Below are 17658 nucleotides of genomic sequence, written 5' to 3' on the forward strand. Positions count from 1 at the left end.
TAAGTATTTAAAAGTTAAGAAAAATTAAGAATACAGGACTCTTGAAAGTCATTGCTAAGAGAGCTAAGAGTGCCAAATTTAGGGGTGGATTACTAAATATTAAGATTATTGAAATGAAGATTAGCAAAATTCTCTAGTGTTATTAATATGCTGTAATAGTCTTCCTCTAGATACCAAGGGAAACGTTTATATTTGGAGCCAGTACAGAACTACCCAGATGGAACATCATCAATATTATAAACATCCTAAAGGATTTTAAGATTTTTTTTCTGAACTAACTGCTGTCCAGATTCTTTATTTTAACTCTCCACCAGAAACAAATATAAAACAAACTTGTTCCCCTCCCAACCCTAATACACTAATATTAACCAGAAGCACAGATGGCATCAAAGCTGGCAGTGCCTGAAATAATTCTACTACTGTAATACTGATATTTACATTTATTTATTTATTTATTTATAAAAGCCATTTTTACTCAAGGAAAACAAGAGGTTTTTGTTGTTGCTGTCGATTATTTATATTCAAAATTTAAAGTTCTTGTATTTCACAAATTCTAGTGAATATTTTATGCATCTCATTAGCAAACAGACACAATTCAACAGTGCCATTCATTTAGATTACAAAATATTTCAATCTTCTTTTACTTAGAAAAAAAAATTAATTCCATCATCCATTTTTAATCATATTAAAAAGCCTTAGATATTTAATTAACATAAATTTTATATGGAGAAAATGAACAACTTACTCTCTAGCATTCTTGAAACTTTGCTAAAACTTTTCACACAACCTCAGTTCTTCTCAGAGAAAGACAAAATAGTGTTGGCATCTTAGCTTGAAAATGTAAGTCAACAGTGAAAACCAAAGGCAGATAGAATATCTCTTTGTGATTCAAACACCTCCCTAATCACAACAGCTAAACAAGACAGCTTCACCAAATACATCTTAATCATCTGCTACTTGGAGGTTGTGGGATTTTGTTTGTTTGTTTGTTTGAATAGGAATCTTGCAGAATATATTCATTGGCAGATTATTTCCTCAAACTATCCACTTTGAAGTACATCAAGAAACAGGTCTCTCCTAAACTCTGCTTTCACGCAGAACACTTACTTTACTAAGTAACAGAGTTACTATTACAAGGTTCCTATGACAAGCTTGAAACCAGTATGTCTAACAATCACTTCTTGTGCCAGTTAATTGTAAGAAATAATGAGAGACATTAATTCAAAACTTAGGTGCATACCACTGCCCAAAACATATCTGAGACACTGAGGAAGAATCTGAACTCTCTGGACGAATGCTTAGCCCTGCTGAAGGAAAGTGCATGAGAAAACTGTGTGAGAAAGAAGGAAGTGAAAGCAGCAGAAAATGTGTGACAGATTCGGCAAGCTCAGGCAGATTCTGGGACCTTGGGAGAGGTTGACAAAAAGATTTTTTGGTCTACAGTGCCAGCTGTGAGAACCTGGTTACCTCAAGGCAAAGAAAATTTCCCCTGGTCTTTGAACCTTTCCCAGGACTTCATCATTCTTTGTAAGCATATAAAGGGACAATAAAACAGTCCCTAACTCCACTGTTAGTTTCTCCAAACTAGAGCAAGCTGTAAGACCCCAGTTCTGGTTGCCAGTTTGGTCACTGGGGATAAAAGTACCAAAAAGACTATCATCTCTCTGCCATGGTATCTCTGTCTTTTTACACATTGTAGGTCAGGTGCAGTGCATGCAGCACCATTCTGGCTTGGACTTGGTGGTGAGCACAAACACTGTCTCTTTTTCTCATGTCAGGACAAGACCTTTCTGTATGCCATCTCTCTGAATGCCCTTGTCTTTTGGATGGAAACCTGAGCACGTGCCCAGAGAACTGCAATGAGTTCAATCAACCCCAATGTGTATTTTTTGGATCCACAGTGCCCCACAGCATGAGCATATCTAACAAGACCTAGTTGCCTAGATGGTGTAGGAAAAGGGGAACCTTTCCAGTTCATTATTTGGAAGCTGACTCTTAGAAGCTCCCAAGACCTTCATAGAAGGTATATGAGAATTTCCACAACCAGGCTAATGGTTTGCCCAGTAGGGTATTCAGCTTCTGACTATAGTCACTAACAAGGTAATCAAAAGCTAAGATGAAGAAATGGTTTATGAAACAATAACCTACCCCTAGAAGAAGCATCTTCTTTGTCCAGTAAAAGAGAGGTCATTTTCCTTTTGCATAAAGACATATATTGATAATAAATGCACTTCCCCCATCCCAAATCAGTAGGAACATTCCTACTGTTCACAGAAATATCCCATGGCAAATGAATTTGAAGTCAATCTCAAAAATCACTGTGTGGCAGCAAATTCCACAAATGTATTTGTTTTTCTCAGTTATACTTGTTCTGCTTTTGAATAGTTATTTGCTCTGATATATTATGAAAATGGTTATATGGGTGTGCATGATTTATTAGACTATTATGGATGTACAGGAGGTGCATTTTGTTTTCTTTTGCTGGGACCTTCTCTAAATTACATGGAGCAAACCATCTCATTGCTTATTCATCTGGGATTGTTCCTCACATATCTTGGCATATTTATTATATAACTGTAGATCCCTAATCTCCTTGCTATATTCTTTTCTGCTGAGGGGGAGAAGTGAGGATTCAACTCAGTATTTCAGACTAGGGTATTTCTAATATGCCCAAGTGGCGTTTTAATGTACTGTATTGTATTCTTCATCTCATTCCTTACAAACATTAATATTTGTTTTGTTTATACATTACCGTGAATAAAGGTCTTCACTGAACTGTTCATAATAAAACTTGAGTCTTCTTTCTATGTTGTTAAGATTAATATAGATCGCAGTAAAGCACAGAAGTATTGTTACTCATAGCCTTTGTGCATATCAGTATCTTTTACAATGCCATAAAGAGCCAGACCTAATTACTAAGCGCTGTGGAACTGAGAGGATGTTTGCCACATAATATCTCTGATAGAAGAAGATATGCATATTACAGAGTCTGTAAACAGACATCAAAATCAAGAGATACCAGATAAAGAATGAACAATAAGTAAAACTACCTACTCCATAGTGTTTGCATAATTACCTGTTCTGCCACTCTCATAACATGTCAGGAGCTTCTACACAGAGAAGTTCTTTTTCATCACAGAATACTTCTAAATGAGTTGGAAATTGCCATCAGCATCACAGTAACATGGGAGAATACGTCTACCTACAGCAAAGTTATTGTGGGTTTTCCCTCCCATGGCTATCCAAGCAAACGAAATTTCACATATAGCCACTAATTTTTATCTCAAACTGATAAGAACATAAGCCCATAAAAACATCCACAGAAGATCAGATCAAAGGTCAATGCTCCCAGCATCCTGTCCTCCATAATAGCCAGTAGCAGGTACTTGGAGAAAAGCATTTTTGCATGCTCTCCCTATTCTTAGGGACAGTGTCTAAGCACAGCCAGAGTATACAAGGATGCTTTATCTGGATCTAGTAATTTATAGCCCTGTCTTCCAGTGACTGCTAAAGGATTGCCTGAGACGGGTTGTATCATCATCATTATCTTCTTATGTTCAAACAGGTCATACACTGAAATGTTGGAAAGAGATCTTGTATCAATTTTTTTCAAACCTCACTCAAACCCCATTCAATGGCATTCTTCTTTAACACCACATTTTCCAGATCTGTGCATCCATATAAAGCTTGTGCTATCAGAGAATGCATAAAGAGGGCTTTTTAATCAAAAAGTTGGAAAGTGTGTGTACTGCACAGGGCTGCCCATATATCTTTAAGAAGGAAAGAAACAGAATAATCAAAAAATACTGAAGCAAAAAGCCACGAACAGAAACTATAAGTCACTACTGGAATTGTAAAGAACATATATATTCTGGAAGAGAAAATTCCATTCCCATAGGCTTTGAGAGGACAGTGTGATCTACTGAAATCTTAATTGTCACCAAATTAACTGTTTAGCAAAATTAGCAAACAAGTGAATATAATCCTTTCAAGAGCTTCTGTGAATAACTGACAGGAGTTAGGAAGAAGAGAAACAACATCTGCTTGAGGATTAATGAGAGTAACTGTCCCTGAAGCACCTCACAACTACACCAGTCCTAACAGAGCATGGGGGCTGTCAGAAAGACTCAGCCAGACACGTGTCCATAATGTGGTGTCCTCACTTAAAAGTAGAGCAGGAACAAAACCCAGTGTTTACCACAACAACATAATCTGCCAACTGCAGATTACATCCGCAAAGGAGCCTGCTGTCATCTCTGAAAACACTTCACTGCTGCTCCTGCATTCCCAGAGGCTGGAGCAGCCCAGAGCAGCTGCACTAATGGGATTTGTTAGACTAGTGGCTCTGCCTTCTGCAACTTTAATTTCCTCCCAATATAAAACATACCTCTTGGTCTTCAAGCATGTCACAGTGACAGCTAGGGCAGCTAACATCCTTGCCAATAACATAGATCAAGCCAATGATTTTTAAAGCCAAACACTTGAGCCTTTGCAGCTCAGACTACAGACAGCTTCTCAGAGACCTGAGTGCTGCCCAGTTCATTTTCTTTAGATTGGCTGCAAAAGCGAACACGTGACACACATTTATTTACTGATCCATAGATTACACAAGCAAAACATATGAATGACTGAAACGTGAAATGTGTGTTCTGACAATTTATATCTCCCTCCTATATCTGATGTTTTTTCACTCTAAAATATGCATCTACCCTGTCCCTCAGGTGAGCAACAGCGTGTGTGTGGAAAACACACTTGCTTCTAGAAGCACAGGACTCGCTGTAGAAACTTTGCAAAGTGGCCACAGAGAAGAGCTCTGTTTTACGCAGTCATTCCCTCTTCCACTCGCACCCAGGACTGACTCCCTGGTTCTGAAAGGGGACTGATGGCCAGAGAAAGGATAAACCATCACAAGACAGCTGGGGGGAGACTGGAGTTGACCAATTTAACAGTCAGAATTTGTGGCCTGCAAGGAGCTTCCGCTCTGCCAACTTTTTTTTATAAAATGTAAAGGCATCATTCAGAAACTCAACCCTAGCGGTCTGGAGGTCAGTCAATAAATGGATTTCTTCATTCAATTAGGCAATCAGCAGCAGCTTCAGAGGGGTAAGAGCTGACTCCCTGACTTCCTCTCCCCAAGTCAGGGAGCTTCCTCCAGACCTACATACTATTTCATGAACGAGTCTCTGCTCGCCACTTTGGAAATTAACAGAGGGGCCTACACCACAGCATATCTGTCCTGAATTAATAGTTTGCAAATTCATCTCAACATACTAATTTTGATTTTTTCTAAAAAGAAGGAGGAAAAGAAAAAGGAACCTGGAGGCAAATGGTAAATATGATTAACTGAAATTCTTTGAATTTGCCCGAGATAACAAAAATTCAAACTACAAGTCCCAGAGTATCTCAAATTTCTGAAGAAGACTATAGAGAAAAGTGAGACATTCCAATTAAAACATAGCGACAGTGTGATTTTTGAATTCTTCCTTTAGTATTCCAAGTAATTCAATACTTTTCTATTAAATCATACCAAAATGTATATAATGTTCTAGAGGAAAATTCCTTCTTTTGAGGTTTGGATTGTTTTTTTTTTGTTTGCTTTCCATTTACACAACAAAGATATAAAACTTCTTTTAGAACAGCCTTCTAAACACTAAAATCATATCTATTGAGTAGCTACTTCTTCACCACAATATCACAGAAAAAACTTCTGTATAAGTTCAGCATTAAATCTAAAATTATGCTAACCTGCCAACGAAAAATTGTTAAGATTGTAGGTCTTTCCATTAGTCTAAGCGGAAATTAATGTCAATGGTGTAAAATTCAGGCTGAGAATTAATAATTAGCATTCAAGTAATACTGTGTTTGAGGAGAAAGTTTGGTGATCCAGGAGACTTTAATTCCTGCAAAAGTTTATTTCCGCTCAACTAAAAACTGAACATTATGCTGTTGAGGACTTCCTACAGAAATACATATAATTCTCTTTTGATAGTGGGGTTTTAGGCACATAAATGTTAAGCAAATTTATTATCAAAAATTTTTTGGAATTCCCTTTTTAAAAAATCCATGTATGTTTATTCAAGTTTGCAAAGCTGAGTAGGCATGAAAGAGTGGTAATGAAAAGAGAGGGCATTACTGTTAGTAAGCAGACATAACATGTAATAAAACAGTAATAATACAACGTATAACTTTATAGTTGGGCAATTCTATTATGAAAAGAATATCTCATGCAAGGCAAACAAATACCTCTCTATTTTTCCTTTTCATATGTTTATCTGTGCTGTCACAAAGTATATCAAGTAAAGGACAATGAAAAAGAACTAATCAAGAAACAACTGTTTATAAAAGGAATGAAAAGTCAAAACAAACCTCTAAAACAATTATTTGTCAGCAAATAACAAGGGAGAAGTAGATAATTGATGTTTAATTTACTGAGTTATTTCATTAGTTGCAAGATCTCAAAGCCTTTTACTTCCAGGCTTCATCTCTCGCCAACTTCTCCCTCCTAAATTTATAAAAATGTTAAAAGTTTAATTTGTGTTTCAGAAACCATTCAAGGTATTCAGACTAACCTCTTTGGGAACAACCTAGAATCTATAATTTTTTTAATGAATATACTTTGCTCCAGCAAAGTTACATTTGCTATTTTGGATTACTGTTCTTAGAAAGACTCTAGATGGTTGATCTGAAAACTAGGGCCTTTTTTTTTTTTTTTTTTTTACATTTTCTTTATAACAGTACCAATATTAAAAAAAAAAAAGTGCAAGAGAGAACGAGATTTTCTTTCATGATGGCCTGCTTCAAAAATCATAATCTCAGCATTGCTTCAATATTTATTTAGGTAAATTGTGGGTCTCACCTTGGCATTTAATTATTCATTTGGAAAAAAAAACAAACAAACACCAAACACCTACATTCGGGCATATATTTGCACTGCATTACAGTTATTGCCTAATTATCCTTATTTCAAAAGTAGTATTCACTCACTTCACCTGCTGAAAAGTGTTAGCCTTTCTCAGTACTCTGTAAGTCAAATATAATCAAATATACCAACTATAAAAACATTTTCTCATTTCCCTTTTATGTCCAGTCACTTTATTTTCCATCCTCAAAGTGATGTCCTTAAATGTCTCTTCACACTGTCTTGTACCACAAATTATTTTGACAAATACACAAAAGAATAAGACATAAATATTTCCATTTTTGCTCTAATGGAATATTTGTCCTTTAAGATATTTCCTTCTGCCTGGAGCATGTACTGTACTTCACTCAGCTTAATTCGATTCATTTTTGGCATCTAACATAGGGAAGAATGTCTTTCATTGGTTAGCATCATTCTGATACCATTTCCAATCTATTGTACACATGTATCATTTGAGTCAAGTGCTCGCCACTAGCTGCTTTGAAAAATATGAATAGGAAAATACGCTCACCTTCAGGCTCCCCACAGAGTGTACACTGTGACTCTGCAAAGAAAAAAAAGATTAATTATTATTTCTTGATTTTAAGATCTGTGTGCTCTAGAGTTAGGAAGTCATAATTACATCCAAATGTAACAAATCTGATAGAACACAATCTTAGCATGAAAAATGCAATTCTATTTTCATTATGACACATCTGTTTTTTAATATTGTAAATTGTAACTGTAAATTAACTTTCAAAAAAAATCTGCAAGAAGGATATGAAAAAAAATCATAAATGTATAGCTTCATTTGTGTAACTATAAATTCCAGAGACTCAAACTGAATGCATTCAGATAGCAGGACTTTTTGCTTCCACATACATCCTAAAAGACTTTCAAGTCCTCCCAGGTAAGTTAACTAAGTCTAACAGTCAGTGTAAACGTGCTGATCTACTCTGCAAAATATTCAGCTATAGAAAAAAAGGAAGTAAAGCTCCTTCATAATAAAGATGGGGTCTCTACATGTACAGTTATCATTTTCTTCACATATCACTATTTAGAAGTTGGCTATCTTAAAAACTATTTTGCATAATGTACAAATTTAGAGACACACAGCAAATATTCTAAAGTATCCCTCGACTGAGATTGAGCTGCTTCAGGTGTTGGTGTAAAGCTGTAGAACAATGCTTTTATTCAGGATCAAAATACTGCAATCAGTCGAAATCCCAGGGAATGTAGTCAATGGCAGGTAATTCTGAAATCCTGGGACCAGTGCTACTAGAACAAGGAAGCACAGTATATGCTAAAATCTCAGATCTCCAGAACCTCCACTTTAACTCTCGTCTGAAAAATGACATCTCTAACAGCAAGGAGCATGCTAAAGAATGTATATATATATGTACACACACACACACACACATATACATGTACGCATTTTTATATAACTTCAACACAAAAATCTTAACAGTTTAATATGCCTGGTTAGGTACAAATCATTCAATTCAAAAGTGTGCTGAAATTACCCCTGGCTTCAAATGACAAATAGAAGATTGGACTTTAGCTGTAATCTTGACTTTAAGAAAAAAATACTCACCCAAAACATATAATATGAAATACAGACACTGAGATGACTGACCTTTGTATTGCCTCTGTGATATTGTCAATGATATACAAGTATTTTCTTGATACAAATGAGAGGCTGCCTCAGAGCAACCCACTTTTGTAATGGGTTCTTCATCCTATAGCTTTTATATATATTAAAAATGTTAATTATTTTTTAATACTATCAAGGGTTGTGGTGTTCATGATGGAAATGAAAGATAAAAGTTATATTTTTATTCAGGCAACTTTGCTGCTAATAGATGGATCACAATTTTTATAAAGGGAAAAATTGCATATTAAAAAAAAAAAAAAGAGTAATGAATTTCCATGCGGTTTAGCACTGTGAAACATTGAAGCGTTGAAGAAGCGATGAAAAGCGCAAAAAGGCCAGTCTCAGATAACACAAGCCTGTGTCTGGGTCACTACTGGATGAAAAACGCACTTGCCATGATCTGAGGTGATGCAGAGGAAGTGGCTCAGAAGACTTTCTTCACTTTTAACTTAAAGGCTGTGTGAGGTGTTAGCGAGAGGGGCTGCCTGCCCGCGTGCAGTTTATTAACCTGATTGATAAGGAAGAACAGGCTGCAGACGTGCTTTCCCAACTCCCGACTCTTTGCTGATCCTCTGCGTCCTGCTAACAACCGCTTCCCTGGTTTGTTAGGGTCCAGAGAGTCTGCCCGATGTTTCTGGCAGCTCTCACGCCCATCTCCCAAAGGCCCCTGCTCAACGATACAGACTATCGGCGTCCCTCTTTTCCCCACTGCTGACGCACCTCAGTGCTAATATTGCTGCAAGTCTGCAGCAGGATAGCTACTCTACTAGCATGAGTTGAAAATGAAGGCTCACAGCTATGGCTGCTGCCAGAAAAATGTTAAAAAAGCTAGCTAGCTCTCCAAGCCGTCCCTGACTGACAACTGCTTTTCTAGATTTCTTTCAGGTGTGTGTTTAAGAGTCACCGTTTAAGGGCTGGCCAGGTGCTTCTTCCCCTACCTCAGCACACTTGGGGAAATCTGGTGGGGAGATTTTGTTTTATTTCACCAATTTATGACTTTCTGAGGCTGGAGATCATTTCAAACTGACAGCAGTCCCTTTTCTACATTGGTAAGAAGCAGACTTTGTGGATGATTCACTGGTAAGCCTGTGTCCACAGGTTTTCCCCGCTTCAGCCTGCTGCTGTGCAGGAGGACTAGGTACCTTTCTGTTGTGCTCAATGCATACAGATCGAGTCCCACACAAAAACACAACTACTTCTACTAGCCATGTGGACGACGTGACAGGGAGGTTGTATGGAGCACTGATTTCCACAAAGCCTCACAGTGTGCATGTGTGCGTTTAAAAGCTCAGTGACTACAGCTACACCAAAGGATGAGAGAAAAAAAAAAAATTTCAAGGCTGCACTGGTGTTGCTAATGCAGCTGGCAGGAAAAGACGCATCTGTACACTATGGGGAAATGATGGTCTATGATGGTGTATTTTGACCTGCATGTTCTATGGTAACTGTTGAGAGATTGCATGTCCATGTTTCCAACCTTAAGCTATATAAAGCATGCATAACATGCACATGTTATCTGTAGATTTACATCATATATAAATGCAGAAGTCTCAAAATCCTGTAAGAAACTTGCTTCAACTTCTTTTCTCTGGAAGGAAGTTCCTCCATCTTGGTAGGAAAGGTTTCTCTGGGAGATAACTCAACACTAAACACCTGTATTAATTTGGAACTTTTCCTTTCAGTCTTATTTAAGTGTCTGTTCTGGGGTCATCTGACAGCAATCAAGAACACTACAACAGTGTAAAAAGCTACAGCTCCTTCAGGTGAAACATCATAACTGAGTGTGGGATGTATGTAGGCTAAGGTCAGGTGCCTCAGCATAAATAGTACAAAAACAGGCTAGCCTTTCAAGATTCACTAGTCAAGGAAAAGAAGCAGCCACTTAACCTGCTTTGGAAACCTACATTAACACAAGATAAATAACTTCTGTAAGCACTCACTTCTGTCTTGAATTTCCCAATCTGCAGTTCATGACCATTCTCCCTTGTTATTCAGCAGTGCCAAAAAGCATTTGGCTCCATCATCTCTGTAATTCTTCTTCAAGTAGTTATAGGCTGCTATTGGATCACCTCCACTTCACAGATTAAATAGGCCCAGCTCCTTCAGCCTGTCTCCATGCAGGCCACGCGCTTTAGTCTCCTACCCATCTCCCCTCTGCTAGACCTGCCCCAATTTCTCCATAGGCTCCTGGAGCAGGGGAGCCTCAAATCCTGAATACCAGTATTCCAGGTGCAGCCTCACCAGCACCAAAAAGAGGGAATAATAATCTCTTTAATCAGACAAGTAACTTTTTTGCGTCCACACTCGATGAAATGAAGTCTACCTTTTCCCAGTGGAATGCAAAATGAAAGTGCTTGAGCTATTGCAAATTGCAATAAAATAGGAGCAGAAACATGAGCTGTTACCATATTTCTGATGAGAATACTTTTTAAACCTCTCTTTCTTGCATTTCTTATTAATGGATCATGCCTCCATCCAATTAATTTAAAGTATTATAGTAATGTATACACAGGATGTGTTCTTTCTCTTTAGTATATTAATAATCAGCTGCATTTAACAAAGGCATGCTCGTTCTTGCAAACACTAATGCATGTGAGGAACTCCTTTGTCATTGTTCTCAAAAGTAAAATGACTAAGAGTAGTGAGTGTTTGGAGAATTGGGACCCAATAAATCAACGGAACAAAGAAAACCCTCTCTTTCTTTCTCTCTCTCTCTCTCTCTCTCTCTATAGTTCTATCATTTTGAAATTGGCCAGCTAACACAAATAATCTTTCCAGATATGTACTGAAAGTACATGTAGTATGAAATTTATTTATTTTGGTAGTATTTCTTGTCTAAACAAAGTGGCAAGTGAAACTAAAAATAATAAACCCAAACATAAAAGTTGATACTTTTTTCAAAAGGATAAGTTCAACATTCAATTTTAAATTAGAGCAAAAAGAAATTATTTTACTAAACACATTCACCTTTTCTTGCTTTGTATACACTTTTTTGGTATGGTTGGTATTAAGAGAAAAAAAGGGTACTGGTACGGGTACAATAAAGTCTGCTATAAAGAACTAGAAAGAACACAATATGTGTGTCAGATGAAAAATACAAAATAGCCATTATGAATAAATTACAATACAAAATAGTCATGCAAGCTAGATAATGTAATAAGACTAAGACAACACAACATTGGCAGTATTTGAAATCACTTATAAGAAAATACTTACTGAAAGGTGTAAACAAGCAGTTAAGCTTGAGGGCATGGCACCAGACAGAGTCTGATGATCAATTATTATACTTCCTCAAAGAATCTGGGGGAAATCACTTGCTTTCTGGAGTCTGAACTAATAAAACAAGGATCCTTTCTCTCCCTATATTTGCCTCATCTAATTCAGCTTCTACCGAGTGATTAACAATTTATGGAGGTACTGCCTGTAACTGCTTAGAGCAGTGGCAGAATTCAAGTTTCAAAGTGTAAACTGTTAAAGGTATAAATTAAACTTCAGATACAAACAACGTCAATTTTTAGACAATATAATTTTTTGCAGTTATAAAACATTTTGAGATACCCCATATGTGAATAAGTATAATTTTAGGAAAAACATGTCTTGGAAGTAGAAAAAATTTGCATATTTTCCTTCCTACTGGTTTTAATTTTTCTTTTCTTTGTCAAAGGAAATAATACAAACATGGCAAGAATAACAGCTGTATTATGAAGACAAAAAGCCCATGTTTTATTTATCATGGTGTTTCAGCAGAACAGTTTGGAAAGAAATTATGCCCAAAACACCCAAATAATTCTGTGTATGACCTAGAACAGTCAGCTTCACATAACCCCCAAAACATGATTCATTATGCTTTTAAACCAAAGTCATGGCTCAAATTCATCCCTGATGTAACCTCAGTGAAGTCACACTTATTTACAAAACTGACTAATTAATATATTTTCAGAGTTGGCAGAACATTTCAGTGAAGACATATGCAACATGCAATTTTTGTCCTTATTGTTATGTAAACCAAAACAGGTTTTCCTCTTTTCCCATATGGTCAGGAACATTTAACAAGTCTCAGTATAGTTACTCAGAAAGCCAGAAGGAAGCACTATATCGATGCTTTCTATATCATCCCATACGCATTCCCAGAAATTTCTGCATCCAGCCTGTAACTTCTATCTGGGCTACAGCATATCTTTTAAAAAGCCTTCACTCAAATAATGCTGGGTGAGCCATTATGTTTCTGTGTTTGTTTTAATAGTTAGTTACACTTCAAGGTACACTTTAATCTCAGCAGGGAGTTACCTAGATTCTGTAGTCCAGCCTGGATGAGTTTTGACCAAGATACACAGAAGTGGCTGTATGACAAGTAACATACAAAAGTGACAAGCAACGCTGGGGATAGCTTGTCACAGCATAAAGGATCATTGCGTTCGGGAAACGGATGTGGTCTGCCCTGTGGACTACTTCTTCACGTTCCAGTGGGAAATTCAGCAGATAATACCTTAGGTTTTTGTTTCACTGGTTCCAATGGCAAGGAATGCAACTGTTTGTGACACTATTTCAACAATGTCTCTTTACATCATTTTACTGATGTCAGTGAAATGCAACTCTGTGACACTTTAACAGAAATAGAGCAGCTATGTATTATACTGAGATTTAGTGCAGCTGAAAAGCAAGGTATAATTTAAGACCATGCTGTGAGACTTTTAATCATTTTCAGGTTTTTAGTCCAATATTTGTATCTAAACACAGCTATAATGGTGTCAATAACAGCTGACTGTATTATGAACTATGGTTTTCATTCTTGCTTTTCATGTCTGCTTTTTTTCCTATGCCTTTTGCCTTTATTTGTATCTTTCTCCTCCCGTTGATATCCCAGTGTAGCACAATACCATCAGCTGAAATATTCATGTGACAGCCCTGTGGGATAAACTGCAAGATTTTATCATGTTCCTCAAGACTCTCATTCACAGCCACCATCTTTTGTTCACACTGAAGATACAGCAAGTCCTTTGGACAGCTTTCCAATTGCAAATGGATGCCTGAATATCTGCTCTGTGTTTAACCATCCATTCAGGTAAGGGTTTGACAGAGGCCTCCAAAAACCATCTAGTCTTTCCTTCTGCGGAAGGACAGCTTAGACTTTCCCTTCATAAATTTTTTTTAAGTGTTCTTAGAAATCTCAGATGAGAAGGAATACAACCCTCTTCAGGTAAATTATGTCCATTGCTAAACTATCTTTGCAGTTAGAAAAAAAATTCCTACATAGCCCAAACATGCCTTCCTTTCAACAATGCAGAGGAAAAACAAATTTTTTCATGCACTTTTTTAAAAACAATCTAATTCAGATACTCATTGCTTCCTTCAGGTGTTGTTTTTCTATTCTAAATAAGACCTATTCATTCAGTTCTTCTTTACAGTCATGCTTTCTAATACTCATCTCATCTTTGTTGTTCTCCTCTGGACTCTTTTCAGCTTAGCTATATCTCAAAGTTGTAAGGGCCCCAAACTGAATACAGTGCACCACCCAAGCCCTTAGGTTGCCAGGTAGAGTAAAATATTTAGACTTTTACATTATTTTTATATTTCTAAGAATGTCTTTAGCAAAATTAGGACAGCACCAGTTTCTTCACTGAAATGAGATCTCATCTCATCCTAATAGACAGGAATTGGACTAAAAATACCTTAGGTAGTCACCATCATAAGAGCAAAATGATATAAGTAAAGGATACTTTTTTTTGTTCTGCTTTTGCAGCAAGGACATTATTCATGTAATCCATGTAAGCCAAGTGAAATCCACAAAATATTCCAGGTTCTTCTTACAGCTTTTTAGTTTGAAACTATTTATTTTGGCAAAAATAATCAAAAAGACACTGTATCAAAACATTCTATTCCTTAAGTATTTAGAGTGCTGGCAAATAGTACAAGAGGAACAGAAACCAAATATATTTGAACTCAGATATTATTAGGGTGTTTTTCCATGAACTGTCACAGATGAACTAAACAAAAATAGTTTCATATAAGTCAAATAAAATGCATGCAATTACACATACATATATATAGACACATATACATGCATACACACACATATATGTATATACACCTTGAAACCTTTTTTTCTGCTTTCAGACCACAGTATTTACATGTAAAAATAACAACAAACAGTCAATGTATCCTGCAGAATTTACTTAAAAATGTAGTAGTTACATCAGTTTAGAATTGTTGTGGTTATAGCCAATAAATGCATTTAATCTCTCTGGAACCACATTTCTATAAGCAAGTCTTGCTGAGTGAAGTGCCTGCTTTCCCTGAATGTCCTCTCGCAGCTGATCATTTACAGTTTAACCACTCTTGAGATTGTACTGTGTTTGCAATTTCTGACATGTGGAACAGCTTTCTTGAATCTTTCCTTTGAACTGGGGTATTCCTAACAAAGAGCCTTTTATTGCCCAGGATCAGGCCTTGGGGTTAGAAAAAACAAATATCCACTACAGTTTTGGAGAACAGGAAAAATAGAACAGAAAAAAAGAGCTGCCTATGAGAGATTAGCAGCTGGACTATATTGGGAAAGACAGAACAAGGGGAATAAGTAGCCCTGGGAAGGACAGAGACTGAAAGAACTTTAAATAAAAATAGAATATAGAATAACCATCATTAAAAACAGAAAGAGCCTAAAGCAGAAGAAAATCAACCAACCTGGCAGCTAACTTTGTATCCTTTTGAGCAAACGAACTGACAACCAACCAAATGTATACAGCAACCACTAACAACCTATTATTTTCCTGAGATGAAAATACAAGGTTCACGCTCAAAGCAATGCCAGACCTATTCATAGTACTTGCACATCAGATCTCTCTCCATGAGGAGTTTACACATTATACGTGCATTAACCAAGCCAAAAGAGATTTCAGAAAAGAATGATGAGACGAGGCAATGAAATATTTTCATAGGAAAACAAAAATAACTGAAGCGATAAAAGGCAAAATATAAACCACTCGGGGGAAAAAAAAATACTAATGTTTCTCCTGGTGATCTGAATACAAATACTTTCTCTTCAGAGGAGCATCCATAAACACAGTAATAAAATTGACTTGCTTTAGCACACTTCTGGTACACATTTCAAATACACAATACCAAAGTGGAGAGTTCAAATATCCTGTATGAAGCAAAAAAGACAGAAGATGTGCTTAAAAGGAGCCAGTCTACATGCTTTCCTCCTCATCTTTTATGTACGTTTTCTAGTATTTGAACTTCCAAGGTGAAAGTGAGTCATGTTCTTCACAACGCTGAGGGAAAGAAACTTGCCAAATCCCCTAAACACAACCTTATATCTTTATGAAAAACACCAAGTAGAGTGAGACTGGTGATAAAAAATTGTGAGAGCTGGGACACATGAGAGTGCCATGAGATACAAAACTGAAGAGAGTCTGCATCTGAGGCTTGCTCCCAAACCCAGTGGAGCCAATGCAAGGCTCATTAGAGTACAGCAGAGTCAGGGTCAAATCTCAGCAGCATAAAAATGCATAAACTAGCCAGGCTATCTATCACCATTCCTCCCTTTCTGTCTCTTTCTTGCTCGTCCTTCTTTTACTCTATTAATTTTAAGAGATTTCACCAATGATCTTAGAGCCTCATAAGGACAAGTAAAAATGGTACAAATCCAAGCTAAGCATGATATAACAGAGAACCAAATAGATAGATGGCAGAAAGTATAGAATCAGACTGTACAGCTATGGAGTAGACCACATACTCATCTTGAAGATTAAATTGTTTTTTTCTCTCCTTTCTTGTTCTCTCCTCTCCAATGAGAATCAGATAACAAAGAGATCTGAATGAAGGGGGCAGTTACCTTGACAAACAGATTTAAGAAGGTATACAAAAAGTGGGAAAGAGCATGGTGTCACCATAGGGAGGTATAAAACAGAGTTTAATATGAAGAGAGATCAAGCCCAAGACATATCCACAGCTGGAAAATAGAGAGCTTGCTGGGCAAGACATCTGAACAATGTTCTTCATGTAAAGTCAGTAATGTATGTCATCTTAGAACAAAACAAGTTGAGAGAGCTCCTCCAAGAAGAGATCTCCTGAGGTCATCTGCCTCCACTTCCCAGTCAGAGCACTGCAAACTTTCTAGAAACATTAGGCTGCTCAGGGCCTTGTCCACTAAAGTTTTGAAAATCACCCAGAGGGGAGAATCAATAACCTCTCTGGGCAGCTGTTCCAGTATTTGACCACCCTTACCACGAAGAATTTTTTCTGTGAATCTAACTGGAATTTCCCTTGCTGTAACAGCTGCCCATTCCCTCTCATCCTTTTGCTCTGCATGTCCAAGAAGTTTGGCTCTATCTTTGCAAAAAGGACCCACTAAGCAGCTGAGGTCAGCAATTAGCTCTGCTCTCCTCTTAGCTTCCTCTGCTTCATGCTGAACAAGCCTGGGTCTCTTCAGTCTCTCTTTTTGCACCATGTGCTCCAGCACCTTCAGCATCTTTGTGGGCCTCCTCTGGACACATTCCAGTTTGTTTATGTCTTCCTTGTACTGGGGAGGGGGGGCTGGACACAGTACTCCAATTGCAGCCTTCTAAGAGCCAAAAAGAGGAGAATAATCACCTCCTTTAACCTATTAGCTGTATCAATGCAACCCAGAATGCAGTTAGGCTTCCTCACTGCAAAGACACGCATCTGTGATCTTAACAAAGAGACACTCAGACCTAAAAGGACTGTGGTATACAATTAAAGCTTCAAGCTGGTCCAGTCCCAAATGTGTAGTGACCTCACACACAAAGTGATAACTCGATGGGGTTACAGCAGCAAACTGCAGTGCGCCAGGCACTGTCTCCCAACAAACGTAGCCCACAGCCTGAGGACTGAGCTGTCAAAGAAGCAATTTCTACTTCCTGAGTCTTCACTATGGATTCCTTTTTCAAAATGAGCTGAGGTGAACAAAACTTGGTTATGTATTTAAGCACTGAACTATCCTCTGTAAGGAGCTCTGTTTTGACCAGTCTGTAATGACTTTCAGGACCTAATGATGTAACTAAAGAGATCTGGGCATCTCATGAGAAGAGCTTCCCTATAGTCTCTGCTCTCTATAGGGAGACGCCATCTTGAGGTGGAAGTGAGG

General features: G+C 37.3%; 1 protein-coding gene across 1 annotated transcript in view; it reads right to left on the reverse strand.

The window, feature by feature from the left end:
- DLGAP2 (DLG associated protein 2) overlaps positions 1-17658 on the reverse strand; it is a 467774-nt gene that overhangs the window by 234309 nt on the left and 215807 nt on the right. The window contains exon 3 of the mRNA XM_067294229.1: positions 7431-7463. Coding sequence (XP_067150330.1) covers positions 7431-7463 — 33 coding nt within the window. The remainder of the gene's footprint in view (positions 1-7430; positions 7464-17658) is intronic.

The sequence above is a fragment of the Apteryx mantelli genome, chromosome 3 (genome assembly GCF_036417845.1).
Source record: "Apteryx mantelli isolate bAptMan1 chromosome 3, bAptMan1.hap1, whole genome shotgun sequence".
Lineage (NCBI taxonomy): Eukaryota > Metazoa > Chordata > Aves > Apterygiformes > Apterygidae > Apteryx > Apteryx mantelli.